This window comes from Erythrolamprus reginae, chromosome 5, assembly GCF_031021105.1.
Source record: "Erythrolamprus reginae isolate rEryReg1 chromosome 5, rEryReg1.hap1, whole genome shotgun sequence".
Classification (NCBI taxonomy): domain Eukaryota; kingdom Metazoa; phylum Chordata; class Lepidosauria; order Squamata; family Dipsadidae; genus Erythrolamprus; species Erythrolamprus reginae.
Genome location: NC_091954.1, coordinates 86,894,545 through 86,910,455, shown reverse-complemented (window position 1 = coordinate 86,910,455; position 15,911 = coordinate 86,894,545). Strand labels below are relative to the sequence as shown.

Genomic DNA, 15,911 nt, shown 5'->3' with positions numbered 1-15,911 from the left:
GTTGTATAATCATTGTTATGTGGTTTTTCTTCTGGTCCTTAGAAATTTTTTTGAAATGGGATGTCTTTAATTCATAATTGTTTCAATTTCCCAAAAGTGGTCTTCCAAATCCCATAATATCAAGTCCCACCCAATATCTCTCTCTCTTTCTGGAGAGTGATAAGAAAAATGTTTCTATGTGCTGACAGCTGATGAAAGGAACAGCAATTCATTCTCTGGTGTGCGTTGGTTTGTTGAAAATGCTGCAACCACATGTGAATTACATATGATATACGGGAGTCTGTATTTGTACATAACCTTGTGGCATTTCAGGGAAACCAAATGGAAATATTTTGTCATGCACTGTAGTTACAAAAGTATAGTTGGTCTGAATTTGGAAAACTTAATGTATATGTTATCTTCCTTCCCGTTTCACTTAAAGCAGGAATCACATTTCTGCTACTGTTTGTTCTGCAAAACCAAACTAAGAGAGCACCAAAGGACTCTTGACAACACAATCTGACCCTAAGTCTAGAAAAATGTTGCCCAGTGAGCTTATATAAGATGTATTTTTGTTGTTGTTGTTTTCTAAGATAGTAAGATTATACATTCTTTGAAGAGCAGCTTTGTTTTGGCAACAAATAAGCAAAGGACTTCTTCAAAACTACCCTGCAAAATTTCACGACCTTCTTGCTTCGCACCCATGTTCTGGCTCCTTTGTTTCTAACTAATAAAGAAGCCTTGTTGCTTTGCACTGATCCACACTCATTGTCAGCTTTCCCCCTACAGGACTTTCCTTGCAGACGAAGGCCCAAGTGCAGCACCAACTAATGTGTTTCCATGTTAGGCAACAAAAAAGCTCCAGCAGTGAGAGAAGTGTTGGCTGAAACGACCCACCCTAGAGCCAGTTCAAGTCAGCCCTGAAGAAATTTCAGGCAGGATAACTTCAGCAAACACTGCAGTTAATGTGCAATGTGTGTGAAAAATCACACATCCTGAAAGCATTTTACTCAGCTTTGGGGTGAGGGATTATATAAAAACCCCTCATTTCAAAGCATGCATAAAAAGTGAAGTGGCTGTGTCTGTACTTGTATATGGACAAAAAGTTGCATGAATCCAGGAAAAGATACAGCTGCTTTAGTGTTTCGGAGACCACTGTTTCATATGGATTCCCATATGTTGTAAATAATCTCTTTCCAAACATTTACACAGCTCAAACGTGCAGTCATCAGGGTCACATTTCAGAATGAAACTGGTACAGATTATTGTAACTGCTGGTCTCATAGACTTAATTTAGGCTCTTGAGAAGAAAAAATTCTCTGGCTCAAACATAAGGCCAGAAAGGCTACATATTTGTGGGCATGTGAGAGGAAACTACTTCATGCAAGCAGACCCAAGCCACCACTGAAATGGTCTTTCCTTCCAGATAATTATACATTTCACACAAGAGTAATTATATAGCTGGTCTAGCGCACTATATACTATTATCTGTACATAACTATTTTATTAAATCCAACTAAAAGGCAAGAAATGACATATCTTTTCCAATTGTAGGAGAGACCTAGTAGAAAATTGTAAACAATCCATTATAAACAACCTTCTGTACTAATCAAAGATGGTGAAAAGAATATAAGTGGCTGTCTTGCCAAATAATGCATAGTGTCAAATTCTCATCCATTGTAATGTATGCACATTTTATTTCTAATTTATAGCCCTGCCCAGATGTGTTTTGGTTCCCCGTATTTTCTGAAACTGCCTGTAATGAATTAGTAGAGGAAATGGAACACTTTGGACAGTGGTCTGGTGGAAAACATCATGTAAGAATTGTTTCATGGACACTTGTAGAACTTATTTTTAGTTTTAATAGCAGCTTTAAAATTCATAAAGCCGAAATAAGGTAAGTAAAATCAAGTTAAGTGATAGCTAAGACAGATTGTGGTTAGTGCATGAGGTTAGGGGACATCCTTTTGGATTCTGGTACCCAGTTTTATCCACTTGGTTCACTGCTAAAGCCCATAAACAAAGGTCAGAGATGAAATGGAAAAACTTTGTCAAGCTCTGTGATCGTTGTGATCCACCAGCGGCTAACAGAACTGGTGGCAGACTCAAACAGTGAAGAAGTTGGGAGAAACATGGACCAGTCCTGTAGTCTGGGGGACGCTCTGAGGAGTGCTCTGTGTCAGAGGTAGAGATGGAGCCAGGGCCATCCGACAGTTATCAGCTACCTTCGGAATCAGAAATAAATGGGGCTGAAGAACAGCTGGTGCCCGTTCCCAATGTGCTCATGAACTGTCAGGAGAAGGGAACATTTTTTTTAAAAAAATGTTGTTTAAATAGGAGAAGGGAACAATTAAGGAACAGAGATAGATTCAGGAGTCAAAGCATAAGGGGATGCTGAATGGCCCCCTCCTATAGGAAATAAATAGGAGCGAAAAGGGAGTGGTGTTTGCAAGAGACAATTAGTTCATTATTTGTGTGAAGATTGGCTTATCTGAGTTGTGCTGCACAGAGACTACTTGCCAGGTATTTCCTTGCTCAGCATTGCATCAAGAAGTCCTGGCAACTATCCAAGGATTGATAAAATATGTATTTGCAACTCACCCTTAAAAGATTGTTTGCTGGGATTTTGCTGGATATGAATGCTAAATTAGCATTCACATTATTTCACATTAGCCAAATAAAAAGGTTTTTTTGGGCGGTGGGGAGATAAGAAGTCTGTTTCATGATTTGGTGATGCCCAGGTCAGAAAAGTGACATTGAGGAGGATTCAGACATGTATCCTATGTTTTAAGGTAGGCTGCAATTTTTAACTGTAAACTTAATAGTTATTCATAAGTATATGACTATCATTCATAACTATTTTAGCAGTAGTTTTGCATCAAGTTTAATCTGTAGCTGGAAAACTTTTTTCTTCTCTTAAATATTTTATACTCTCTGTAGACCAGTGTTTTTCAACCAGTGTGCCGTGGCACACTACTGTGCCGCGAGACATGGTCAGGTGTGCCGCGAAGCTCAGAGAGAAAGAAAGCAAGAGAGAGAGAAAGAAAGCAAGAGAGAGAGAAAGAGAGAAAGAAAGCAAGAGAGAGGGAGAAAGAAAGCAAGAGAGAGAAAACAAGAGAAAGAAAAAGAGAGAGAGAGAAAGAAAGCAAGAGAGAGAAAACAAGAGAAAGAGAGGGAGGGAAGGAGAGAGAGAGAAAGACATAGAGGGAGGTAGGGAGGGAGAGAGAAAGAGCAAAAAAGAGAGAAAAGAAGGAAGAGAAAGAAAGAGGGATGGAGAGAGAGAGAGAGAAAGAGGAAGGGAGAGAAAGAGGGAAGGAGAAAGAAATAGAGTGAAGGGGAGGAAGAGAGAGACAGATTTTTTTGTCCTTTTTTAGCGCTCTCCCCCCCCCCTTAATGTGCCCCAGGGTTTCGTAAATGTAAAAAATGTGCCGCGGCTCAAAAAAGGTTGAAAATCACTGCTGTAGACAGTACTGTGAGACATTTTGACTCTATGCCACTTATTGTATAATCCAGCAGTGAAATTTACTTACCTTTCCTGCTCATTCAGAAGTACACACACCACCATCATGTGTGCTTTTTTACCCTCTTTGCATGCTCAGAACCCTCTTTGTATGCGCAAAGGGTTAAAAAACCCAAAATGGTGATGTCCGGGCAGGTGGCTAGAGCCTTGTGCTACCGCTACCGGTTTGCTGAACCACTAGACCGAAACTGTAGCATTTCACCCCTGGTATAATCATGTAAGCTTTTAGCTTGATTCAGATTACATTTTCATAAAATTCATACTAAACTTTTATAGCAGCCCACGAGGGTATAGTATAAAAGTTAATAAAGAAAAAAGACTTCCTTTAAAGAAAGTTAGTGTGTCTATTAAAGGGATGATTAATAATATAAAAACTCTTTAAGCATTTAACAAGTTTATTTAGAACTGAGTGTATTGAGCTTGTTATACTGGCTATGAAACTCTCTTGCTGATTTACAATATTATATGCATTGTTTGTCTGTCTGTCTGTCTGTCTGTCTGTCTGTCTGTCTGTCTGTCTGTCTGTCTGTCTGTCTATCTATCTATCTATCTATCTATCTATCTATCTATCTATCTATCTATCTATTTATTAGATTTGTATGCCGCCCCTCTCTGTAGACTCAGGGCGGCATACAAATCTAATGAATTAACTATCAACAAGTTGAATGGAAAATTGTTTTGCTTCCTCTATTGTAGACTACTCCATAAAACTGATATAAAAAGAAACTGCCATTTGGTTGTATAAACTGAGCTATACTCTCTATCAGTGATGGCGAACCTTTTCGACACCAAGTGCCCAAACTGGAATGCACATGTGTGTCCACATGTATGCGTGCATGTGCCAGAACCTCAGAAGCTTGAAGACAACCTGGCCAATGCACATGACACCTGGTCCTCTGGTTTCCAAGGTGCGCATGCGCTTCGATCAGCTGGTCTTCACGCATGCCGGAGTGCTAGAATCCCAAAGACTAGATAGCCAGTGTGCGCATGTGCATCAGCCATCTGGTCTTTGAGGTTACGGGGCTCCAGCGTGCACATGCGCTCTGGTTTGGGCACTCAGTGCAGAAGAGCAGCTGGCAATGGCACTTGTGCCCACAATGAAGGCTCATGTGTCATAGGCTCGCCATCACAGATACAAATATATGCTTATATTATATATAAAGTAGCATTTTGTTCCTAGATATTGGAGTAAGTTAAGAGCAAGTAAGAGGATCTATGTTCTTTTATTTATAGCTATAGTAATAAAAGAGGAGAAATATTTCATATAAAATATGCTGCATTACATCTTGTTCTAGGATAGCCGCATTTCTGGAGGCTATGAAAATGTTCCAACAGATGACATTCACATGAGGCAAATTGGCCTGGAAAATGTGTGGTTGCATTTTATCAGAGAATTCATAGCACCCGTAACCCTAAAAGTATTTGCTGGCTACTATACAAAGGCAAGTTAAATTTTAAAAACGAAATTGAGTAGGACATAGTTTAAATTTGTCATATGTTTAACCTTGAACTAAATTGTTAATAATTTATGGTTGATATTTAAATATTGTGAAGGTTTGGAGTCTAGACATGCAAAGAGTGGTATCACTGGACCTGTTCCTCTTTGCCTAGTCTCTTATTTATTTTATTTATTTATTGGATTTGTATGCCGCCACTCTCCGCAGACTCAGGGCAGCTAACAATAGTAATAAAAACCAGCATGTAACAATCCAATACTAAACAACTAAGAAACCCTTTATTATACAGTGATCCCCCGAGTTTCGCGATCCCGATCTTCGCTAAACGCTATGTCGCAATTTTTCCACCCGGAAGTAAAAAACACCATCTGCGCATGCGCGCCCTTTTTTCTATGGCCACGCATGCGTAGATGGCGGAGTTTGCGTTCCCCGCCGGGCAGATCAGCTTCTGGGCGGCTTCCCTGGGTCTTCCCCCTCTTGCTGGCGGGAGGGCGAGCGGCGGACATCAGCGAGGAGCCGGAGTTTCCCCTTTGCGTGGGCGGCCGGTAAGACCCCAGCGCCGCTTCCCAGCTGAGTCCTGAAGCCAAACGCGGAAGTTCGCCTTTGCCGTTTGGCTTCAGGACTCAGCTGGGAAGCGGCGCGAGAGAATGGCATGGGCGGGCGAAGGGCAGGTGAGCGGCGGGCATCAGCGAGGAGCCGGGGTTTCCGCTTTGCGTGGGCGGCCGGTAAGACCCCAGCGCCGCTTCCCAGCTGAGTCCTGAAGCCAAACGTGGAAGTTCGCCTTTGCCATTTGGCTTCAGGACTCCGCTGGGAAGCGGCGCGAGCGAACGGCGTGGGCGGGCGAAGGGCGGGTGAGCGGCGGGCGCGTGGGCAGGCAGGCGGCGGACAAGCGGCGGGCGGACAAGCGGCGGGCGCAGCAGCAGCGAGGAGCTGAAGATCTGCGTGGGCAGCGGGGAAACCCCAATCTTCGGCTCCTCGCTGCTGCGGCGGAAGTAAAAACACCATCTGCGCATGCGCAGATGGTGTTTTTACTTCCGCACCGCTACTTCATGAAGAATCGATTGTCGTGAGGGATCCTGGAACGGAACCCTCACGATAATCGGGGGACCACTGTAAAACCAAACATACATACAACCATACCATGCGTAAATTGTAAGGCCTAGGGGGAAAGAATATCTCAGTTCCCCCATGCCTGATGGCAGAGGTGGGTTTTAAGAAGCTTATGAAAGGCAAGGAGGGTGGGGGAAATTCTAATCTCTGGGGGGAGTTGGTTCCAAAGGGCCAGGGCCGCCACAGAGAAGGCTCTTCCCCTGGGTCCCGCCAAACGACATTGTTACCCCTATAACCAATGTTGTGTGTGTGTGCGCGCTCAATTAACAGAATAACAGAGTTCAAAGGAACTTTGGAGATCTTCTAGTCCAACCCTTGGTGAAGTAGAAAACCCTATACCATTTCAGACAAATGCTTGTCCAATCTCTTTTTAAAAACCTCCAGTCTTGGAGCATTCAAAACTGATTAATCCCCTGATGACAAGTTACAGCATGCCTTTTAAATTCTTCATGCATTTTTTTTTCTCAGGGTCATGCCTTGTTGAATTTTGTTGTGAAATATACTACTGAAAGACAACGTTCTCTTAGACCTCACCATGACTCATCTACATTTACCATCAACATTGCTCTTAACAAAGTCGGAGAAGATTTCCAAGTAAGTTTTGCATCCATGCTGTTTTTTCAACCTCTAGCTCATTTTCACACAAATATTTGTAGGACATCTGCTGGAAGATTAACATAAGAAACTGACCCAACAATCAGAAAAACTGGTTCTGCACTAGACTTTTATAAAACAACTAAAGGGCAGAATATTCAACCATGTAATTATATTACGTTTTGAAATAGGTAATAAATTTTAGGGCTAAAGTTGCCACTATGAAAACAGTACTTCTAACAGGACCTGATTTTCTTGGAAGTGCCACATTAGGAAATACATGAGTAAAATTCCCCCAAAACACCTGACGGCCAGACAAGGAACAATGGATGGAAAGCGATCAAGGAAAAGGAGAAATTTTCTGACAGTGAGGACAGTCAATCAATAGAACAGATTGCATTCAGAAGTTTTATTATTTCTTTCTTTCTTTCTTTATTTTGTCCAATACAGAATGAGGGTTTTAGTGGGTATATATCTATACAGTGATCCCTCGAGTTTCGCGATCTCGATGTTCGCTAAACGCTATATCGCGAGTTTTCAACCCGGAAGTAAACTCCACCATCTGCGCATGCGTGCCCTTCCACGCATGCGTAGATGGTGGAGTTTCCCCGCCGGGCAGAGGCTTCCCTGGGTCTTCCCCCTCTTGCCCCGGTAAGGCGCGAGCAACGGCGTGGGCGGGTGGGCGGCACACGCGCGGGGAAACCCCAGGGCCGCTTCTCAGCTGAGAAGCGGCCCCAGCAACAGCGCGGGGGGTGGGCAGCACGCGCGCGCGCGGAGGAAACCCCAGGGCCGCTTCTCAGCTGAGAAGCGGCCCCAGCAACAGCGCGGGGGGTGGGCAGCACGCGCGCGCGCGGAGGAAACCCCAGGGCCGCTTCTCAGCTGAGAAGCGGCCCCAGCAACAGCGCGGGGGGTGGGCAGCACGCGCGCGCGCGGAGGAAACCCCAGGGCCGCTTCTCAGCTGAGAAGCGGCCCCAGCAACAGCGCGGGGGGTGGGCAGCACGCGCGCGCGCGGAGGAAACCCCAGGGCCGCTTCTCAGCTGAGAAGCGGCCCCAGCAACAGCGCGGGGGGCGGGCAGCACGCGCGCGGGGGGGGGAAACCCCAGGGCCGCTTCTCAGCTGAGAAGCGGCCCCAGCAACAGCGCAGGGGGCGGGCGGCACGCGCGCGGACAAGCAGCAGCAGCGAGGCGGCGGGGAAACCCAATCTTCGGCTCCTCGCTGCTGCTGTGGAAATAAAAACACCATCTGCGCATGCGCAGATGGTGTTTTTACTTCCGCACCGCTACTTCGCGACAAATCGATCATCGCGAGGGGTCCTGGAACGGAACCCTCGCGATGATCGAGGGATCACTGTATACACATAATAAAATACATGATGAAGGTTATAGAGGAGATACTCATAGTAAAATATATCTAACAAATAATAGAAAAGAAGATATAGTAATAGAACATATCAATGAAAGAATAGAAGAAGAGATATAGGAATAGAAGAAAGGTATAGGAGATATAGGAGAGCAATAGGACAGGGGACGGAAGGCACTCTAGTGCACTTGTACTCGCCCCTTACTGACCTCTTAGGAATCTGGATAGGTCAACCGTAGATAATCTAAGGGTAAAGTGTTGGGGGTTTGGGGATGACACTATGGAGTCCGCTAATGAGTTCCACGCTTCGACAACTCGGTTACTGAAGTCATATTTTTTACAGTCAAGTTTGGAGCGGTTAATATTAAGTTTAAATCTGTTGTGTGCTCTTGTGTTGTTGTGGTTGAAGCTGAAGTAGTCGCCGACAGGCAGGACGTTGCAGCATATGATCTTGTGGGCAATACTTAGATCTTGTTTGTGGGAGATTCATCACTGGAGACTTTCAAGAAGAGACTAGAGCCAGTGATGGTGAATCTTTTTGAGATTGAGTGCCCAAAAGACAACCCAAAACCCACGTATTTATCTCTGAGTGCCAGTAGGGCAATTTACAGTATTTTTGAGACTATAAGACACACCAAGATTGTGAAGACGTAAGTAAGAAAAAAGTTTTTGTCCTCCCTGGTCCCCCAGGAACACTTTTCAGGCCTCTCAAACCCTCTACAGAGCCCGCTTTTCACAAAAGTGGTGAAAAACAGGCCCATTTTCCAAAATATGGGGAACACAGAGACTTTGTAGAGTGCTTCTGATGGCTCGTGGAAGGCACAAACACTCCGTTTTTGTGAAAACTGCTGCAATAGGTTCGCCATCACGGGGCTAGAGGATAAGCTTAACAGAGAATAGTTGATGAAATGCATTTGTTTTCCATGTCAATTTCTAATGATAAAAATGCATTTGCTTTCCATGTCATTTTCTGATGATAAAAAGGCTGCCAGTTGAACTAAGACCGTTTCATTGCCAATTTTAGAGAATGCTCTACAAGTAAATTTGGACCTCTGCTGCAGCCTACCGAGCAGGTATAAACGGGCTGGAAAGTCACTGGCCCAGCAGAAATTACCCAGTTAGTTGATGGCATGTTGGGCATTTTAATTCAGTAATATCTGCAGAGCCACAGATTCCCCATTCCATAACTTTTGGGCACCAACTAGCTTGTGGCTCTTGAATTCTCTCATGTCATGGGCAAAACTTTGGATATATATTTGGAAATTTATTGGATTGATTTCTATAGCCACCCATGTCAGCAAACAATCTCTACTTCATAGGACCCTTTGGAGTGGAAGACTTGGTCTGCGCTCCATAGCATGAGCAGTAGCCTCTGTCATCAAAAATACATTTTGAAATCTCTTAAGTCAAATATATGTCTCATTGTCTAGAGCAGATAACTACCAGGACTTTTGAATTTGGGACCTTAGGTGGGCAGCCTACCTATATCTCGCTGCATTTAGGATGCCGGATAGGAGAAATTCACGGAGGAAAGGGAGTGAGTGAGTGATGGAGTCAGGGGAGAGGGGGATATTTTCGAGAGGAATTCAATGTTAACTGGCTAGCCCAGGGGTCTTCAACCTTGGCAACTTTAAACCTGGAGGACGTCAACTTCTAGAATCCCAGCAAAGCTTTTAAATCACATAAAACAAGAATCCAGGAGATTCTGACCCCGCTCTCCTTTTCTTGCCATATATCCATCGTCTCACTTTTCTCTCTTGTCCCCAGGCAGCACAAGGGAGAAACTGTGTGCATGGGGGTGGGGGGGAAAGGGGAAGAAGCAAGTGGCTCAAAACACCAGCTTCTTTCCTCTTCCTGCCCGTGCCAAATCTTTGCCAGCCAACCAATAGCTCTAAGTGGCTTTGGGTGTGGAGGTGGTCACCCCCTCCCCATTCCACTCTCTTGCCAGTGGATGGTGGTAGGCAGCGCCATCCTCTTCTCAGCCAGCCCCTCCCTCAGCTCCTTGCTTCACCACGAAGACGACAGCAATGGGAATCCTGGGACGAGCTGCGGAAGTGAGCCGCGCACTCACCCCCCCCCCATCCAAACCAGCACTGCTGTATCTTTTGTATGTTTCCTCCTTTTCCGCCCCCTAGCAATCAGGGCTGCAGCGGGAAGCATTGTAAAAGACATCAGCAAGTCAGACAAGGGGCGGAGGATAATTGCAAGTTGGCGACTCACTCTGGTGTAAGGCGGGAGGGGCAAGAGAAGGTGAAAGAGGTAGGTAGGTAGGACCTATAAAGCCCTTCATGGCACCAGACCAGATTATGTCAGGGACCGCCTTCTGCTGCACGAATCCCAGCAACCAGTTAGGTCCCACAGAGTGGGCCTTCTCTGGCTCCTATCAACTAAACAATGTCGTTTGGCAGGACCCATGGGAAGAGCCTTCTCTGTGGCGGCCCCGACCCTTTGGAACCAACTCCGCCCAGAGATTAGAATTTCCCCCACCCTCCTTGCCTTTCGTAAGCTTCTTAAAACCCACCTCTGCCATCAGGCATGGGGTAACTAAGATATTCTTTCCCCCTAGGCCTTACAATTTATGCATGGTATGTTTGTATGTATGTTTGGTTTTATAATAAGGGCTTTTTTAGTTGTTTAGTATTGAATTGCTACATGCTGTTTTTTATCACTGTTGTTAGCCACCCCGAGTCTGCGGAGAGGGGCGGCATACAAATCCAATAAATAATAATAATAATAATAATAATAATAATAATAATAATAATAATAATAAAATAAAATAAATGTGAATAAAAGCAATAGACACACATGCACAGACACACAATGCACACACGCACACACACATACACACACTCCTGCCACTCCTGGGTTCATTGATGCACGTTCAGCGCTGCTGAGGGGAGAAGAATGGAGATAGTTCCTGCTGCCAATTCTGTCCCCCCCCCCCCCCCAAGCAGCCCAAAACATGCAAAGATGCTTGGGTTATTGCTGCACGTTGAGGGCTGCTGAGGGGAGAAAAATGCCTCCAGGGCTCCAGGGAAGCTTCCCTGAAATGTCCAGAGGATGAAATGGTCTTACCCAAGGCTGAAAATAATCTGGACAGCATGCGGATGCCTGCTGGAGATGACATAGGGCAATGCCTCGCATGCCTTCTGATATGGCTCCACATGCCACCTGTGGCACGTCTGCCATAGGTTTACCATCACGAGACTAGACAGACACTTATCAGAAATGGTATAGGGTCTCCTGCTTGAGCAGGGAGTGGGACTGGATGACCTTTGGATGAGCTTTAGCCATCATTCATTCTGTGTGCAACTACTTTCTTTTGATGGTCATAAGGGGATATTTCCTCATTTTATCTCTACAAGAAGATAAGGTGATTACTAATGACTGACTCTTAGTCACCCAGTATGTTGATATAATCTGTAAGATCTCCCTTATGTATGTTGAAATTCATTGTATTATAGTTAAAAAACTTGGTTACAACTAGTTTGTATCGGGTGGCGATGGAGGAATTAGAGTTGTAAGTTAAGAAAATAACAATACTGGATAAAATCTGTATATATCATCTCATTTTAATGCAAGAAAAGTGCAAATATGGAAAGTCAGAGTAATGACATTGTAAATCATTGTAAAACACTATGGAATGGTATATAAATCTTTCAAACAAATTTACTGCTGCTCCAGAATAATATACTTTGAAAATGGGATGGTAATGTCAATCATTGTTATCACATTCAGTACATTTTACTTGGAGAGAACCTTGTTTTTATTGACTTCTGTGGGATTCCACAAAGACTTTAACGTGATATTTCTGGCTTATTTCTTACAGGGAGGTGGATGTAAATTTATAAGATACAACTGTTCAATTGAATCACCTAGAAAAGGATGGAGTTTTATGCATCCAGGAAGGCTTACCCATTTACATGAAGGACTTCCAATTTTGAAAGGAACAAGATATATTGCAGTATCTTTTATTGACCCTTAATTTTATTTTCCTGGCCATTCAGAGACAACATACAAAAAAACTTTTATTTATAATTTTTGTCCCAGAACACAGTGACAAAAGAAGCTTCTTCTAAACAGCTGCTTTATTTTGGGCTAAGGTTTTAAGGGAAACAGAACACAAAAAACAGTACTTATAAACATCTGCTTTGAGCCTTGAGATGCAACTATAATAAAACAAAAACAATTTACTTCTCTTCCTGTTTTAAAAGGAGTGGAAAGTTCTTGATGTGGTCACTCCGTAAAAGTGTTAATATGGGTTTTCCATTTGGTAATTGTCCAAATAGCAAGATGCATGTCTTGATTTCTTTTTAAAGAAAAAACATGGATAATTATTCATATTATTGTTAGGCTCAAGTTCATTATAGATAAAGGCAAATCATTGGCCCAAAGATTGTGCCTGGTTTATTCAAAGACGTTTTAAAGTGCCTTGAAATGGGAAAGAAACTCTTGACTTGAAAGTATCTTTGCTCTTTGATTGGCCTGAGCTTTTCTAAACAAACTTATTGCACAAACTCCATCCTTGACAATAGAAGCCCTCATTTTGAGAAAACTTTAGAATACCAAGTAACCTCAGAAACCAAATTCTTCACTCTTAAATAAAAAAACACTACTTGAATGTTGAATCAGGATACCAAAAAGCTGAAGTTGTTCTTAAAAATAAATGAATAAATAAATCAGGTTTTTGACTTGCCTTTATTTTTTAAGGGAACAGTTTTAAATATTTCTGCTGTGCCTACTGTTTGTAATTTAAAAGTTTCACTTGAAAAAAGATGATGAAGTCAAATCTGAGGTGCTAAAGGTGCATATATTTTGAAGTAAATAAAAATTTAAAATAAGTTTTTAGTATGTCTGATTTTTTTTAAAAAAATAGATAATACATACATGCACACGTGCATACATCAACAGCAGATGGGATGTTTTTTTGGTTTTAAAAAAAGATTAAAAGTGTTTAATTTTTCAAACATTAACAGTCATCGTTTAACAGATATGTTTGTTTCAATCACTCTATGATGATTATGGAATTTCATTATACTGAACCTCTATGGATAAGAATATTCCTACTCCATAGTGAGTAGAGGGTTTTTATGGTTCATTCAGCAACATACTTCAGATTATTCTGAGACTGCTCAAGGAGTTTGCTATTATTCAGTGAATAATATGGTTTTGCCTGTAGTTCAGGCATAAACATGTATTCAATTTTTAAAAATTAAATAAGAACTACTTCAATAATACCAAAGGGCCTCCCTCCCCCATCACTCATAGCTTTTAAGCAAAAATTAGCAAATGCAAATGAATATCAATCCCCGAGAAAACAGATAAATTCTTCAAAGAGCTGAAGGAAATAGTATAATTTATTCAAATATTTCAAGCTGAAGACATTTGTCTGAAACTGATTGGAAACCTGGTCTCTGTGCTTTCATTAATTGTTGTGCATCATGATTCTTGACAAATGCATCGTTTGTTTTATGCCCACTGCGGGAATATGCACCAAAAACAAAGTCCTTGTGTGGCCCATAAAGAAATCTATTCTATTCATAAATGAACAATAACTTTAAGGGTGTTTTAAAAGGGAATCGGGGCTGCAATTGAAGTTTTTCATAGCCAGGAACTTTGCTGGCTTTTGTGGCTGATACCACTGCAACCACACTGACCGCCACAAAAAGAATGGAGGCAGAAGAGGAGGGGTGGATGTCAAGAGAACATTGTTGACATTCAAAAAAAATGCAATATAATTTTCTTGATTTTTGCCCTATTCTGAAAAATAATGCTCTGTTTCAACAACACATATTCAGTTTACCTTCTACTGAGCCACGGTGGCGCAGTGGTTAGAATGCAGTACTGCAGGCTACTTTTGCTGACTGCCGGCTGTCTGCAATTTGGCAGTTCGAATCTCTCCAGGCTAAAGGTTCACTCAGCCTTCCATCCTTTCCAGATGGGTAAAATGATGATCCAGATTGTTGGGGGCAATATGCTGACTCTGTAATTCGCTTAGAGATATCTGTAAAGCACTGTAAAGCAAAATCTAAGTGCTATCTGGATTTTAGGCATAAAATCCCTGAATAGTGAGTGGGGTAGAAGAGAACGGGATAGGGGAGGCTTCTGTGGGGCAAGGCTGAGGGAGACAAGGGGATAAGAGAGGCTTCTGTAGGGCAAGGCTAAGGGAGAGAAAGGGATAGGATAGATGAGGATTATGTGGGGCTGAGGGAAATAAGGGGACCGGAGAGGATTCTGTGGAGAAGGGATCAGGAGAGGCCGATCATAACTACTCATTAATTTTCAAAATGTGTCAATTTATCAAGCCCGATCACATAGTTCTATAGTGTTAAATATATGCTTTTCATTCAAAATCTGCTACTGTTCTTTGAAATCTTGTTATAACTTTTTAATGTGAAGACACTAATAACTTTTTTTCAGCAGGTTTATTTCAGCCTATTCCTAAGAAGGCAAAACACTTACACACAAAATACCTTTTATAATTTTTATTTTTGTGTAAAATAAAATTTCCATCTGAAATTAGAAATAAGCTTACTGTGGGTATATGGCAAACATGAACAGAAGTGAAAGATATTTGGAGAATGACTTTCTCAGTGATTTTCTTTCCTCTAATGATTTATAAGTAAAATGCATTTATTAAATATTTTAAAAAATGGGGAAACAATTATTTAAAAAATTTAAAGGAAACAGTTTATAAATTTCCTTTTAGAGGCTCCTTCAGATTTGTATTTCTTTTAGAAAATGTAAACCATTTATTTGATTAATCTAGATTTAAAAGTATTAATATATTTTTTATTTAATGCTGCTGTACATGAATATTTTCAATGTTTGTGTGTTTTAAATATATATGTTTTTAAGACTATTAGAATGTGCAGTATCTATCTAACTTTTTAGAAATACTAAAAATAAATTTTTGAAATGTATTTTTGAATTTCTCTCTGAATTGAAAACAAATTGCTTTTGATAACTGGTTTTTTTGCCATATTTATTTAAAATCTATGTGGAAAAAACTGTGGAGCCAGGAAAAAAACCAGTACATGTCTATTTAGAGGCTGTTGAAAAATCAAAGCTTTGATTAAATTTTGAGAAGTATTTTTTTGCTCCACATAATTTTTTTAATTACATATGTTTTTCTTCCATGCATGATGTTGCAGTTGTTTATCATAGCTTAGTCTCAATAAATCTTAGTTTTAGGATTGAGAACAATTTTACTGGATTAAAATAACTTTTATTTCTTGTGAATAATTTATCTCTGTGTTCTAGGAAGCTTTTATACAGTGCTTTAGTTTTATGTCAAATGACAGTCCTTCCTCTCCAGACATTTGCTTTCTTTCAAATACCTTTCCAAGGTGGTTTGACTCATTGCTTATTTTGTAGCATCTTACTCTAAACTTTAGCCAAGAAAAATTCCCATGGCTACTTACAAATTATTTCAAGCAGGTTTCTGCTTCAGTCTTCACAAGGAAAAAACCCTGAATGTAGGATAAACAGATAGAGAGAGAGAAAGAGATAGAAGGAAAAACTGTATCTTGGTAGAATGAATGTCTTTGTAAGCTCTTACATACAGTGGTCCCTCGATTTTCGCAGGGACCAGATCCAGTTAATTTTTTATATCCGACAAACTATATTCTATATGTGCAACATATTTTTGCTGATGATGAAATGAACGAAGAGTAGTATAAATCTATCTAAATATATTCTGCTCTCATCAGCTAGCCATGCCCATATATATATTCTGTCGGATCACCCTGATATATTGAAGGAGCGTCACAGTTCTTTTTGCCTCTAGGCCCAACCCAGAGACATTTCAAGGCAGTTAATTCATTCATAGCCGACAAACTATATTCTGTATGTATCACATGTTTTTGCTGAATTTTTAAAATTAAGGAAGA

At 41.5% G+C, this 15,911-nt stretch overlaps 1 protein-coding gene across 2 annotated transcripts in view; it reads left to right on the top strand.

Moving 5' to 3' along the window:
- PLOD2 (procollagen-lysine,2-oxoglutarate 5-dioxygenase 2) overlaps window positions 1–12,860 on the top strand; it is an 82,310-nt gene extending 69,450 nt beyond the window's left edge. For both annotated transcript variants that reach the window (XM_070753370.1, XM_070753369.1), the window contains 4 exons: window positions 1,692–1,796; window positions 4,795–4,941; window positions 6,535–6,660; window positions 11,849–12,860. In XM_070753370.1, the coding sequence (XP_070609471.1) occupies window positions 1,692–1,796; window positions 4,795–4,941; window positions 6,535–6,660; window positions 11,849–12,004 (534 nt within the window). In that variant the 3' untranslated portion in view covers window positions 12,005–12,860. The remainder of the gene's footprint in view (window positions 1–1,691; window positions 1,797–4,794; window positions 4,942–6,534; window positions 6,661–11,848) is intronic.
- The last annotated feature ends 3,051 nt before the right edge of the window (window positions 12,861–15,911 follow it).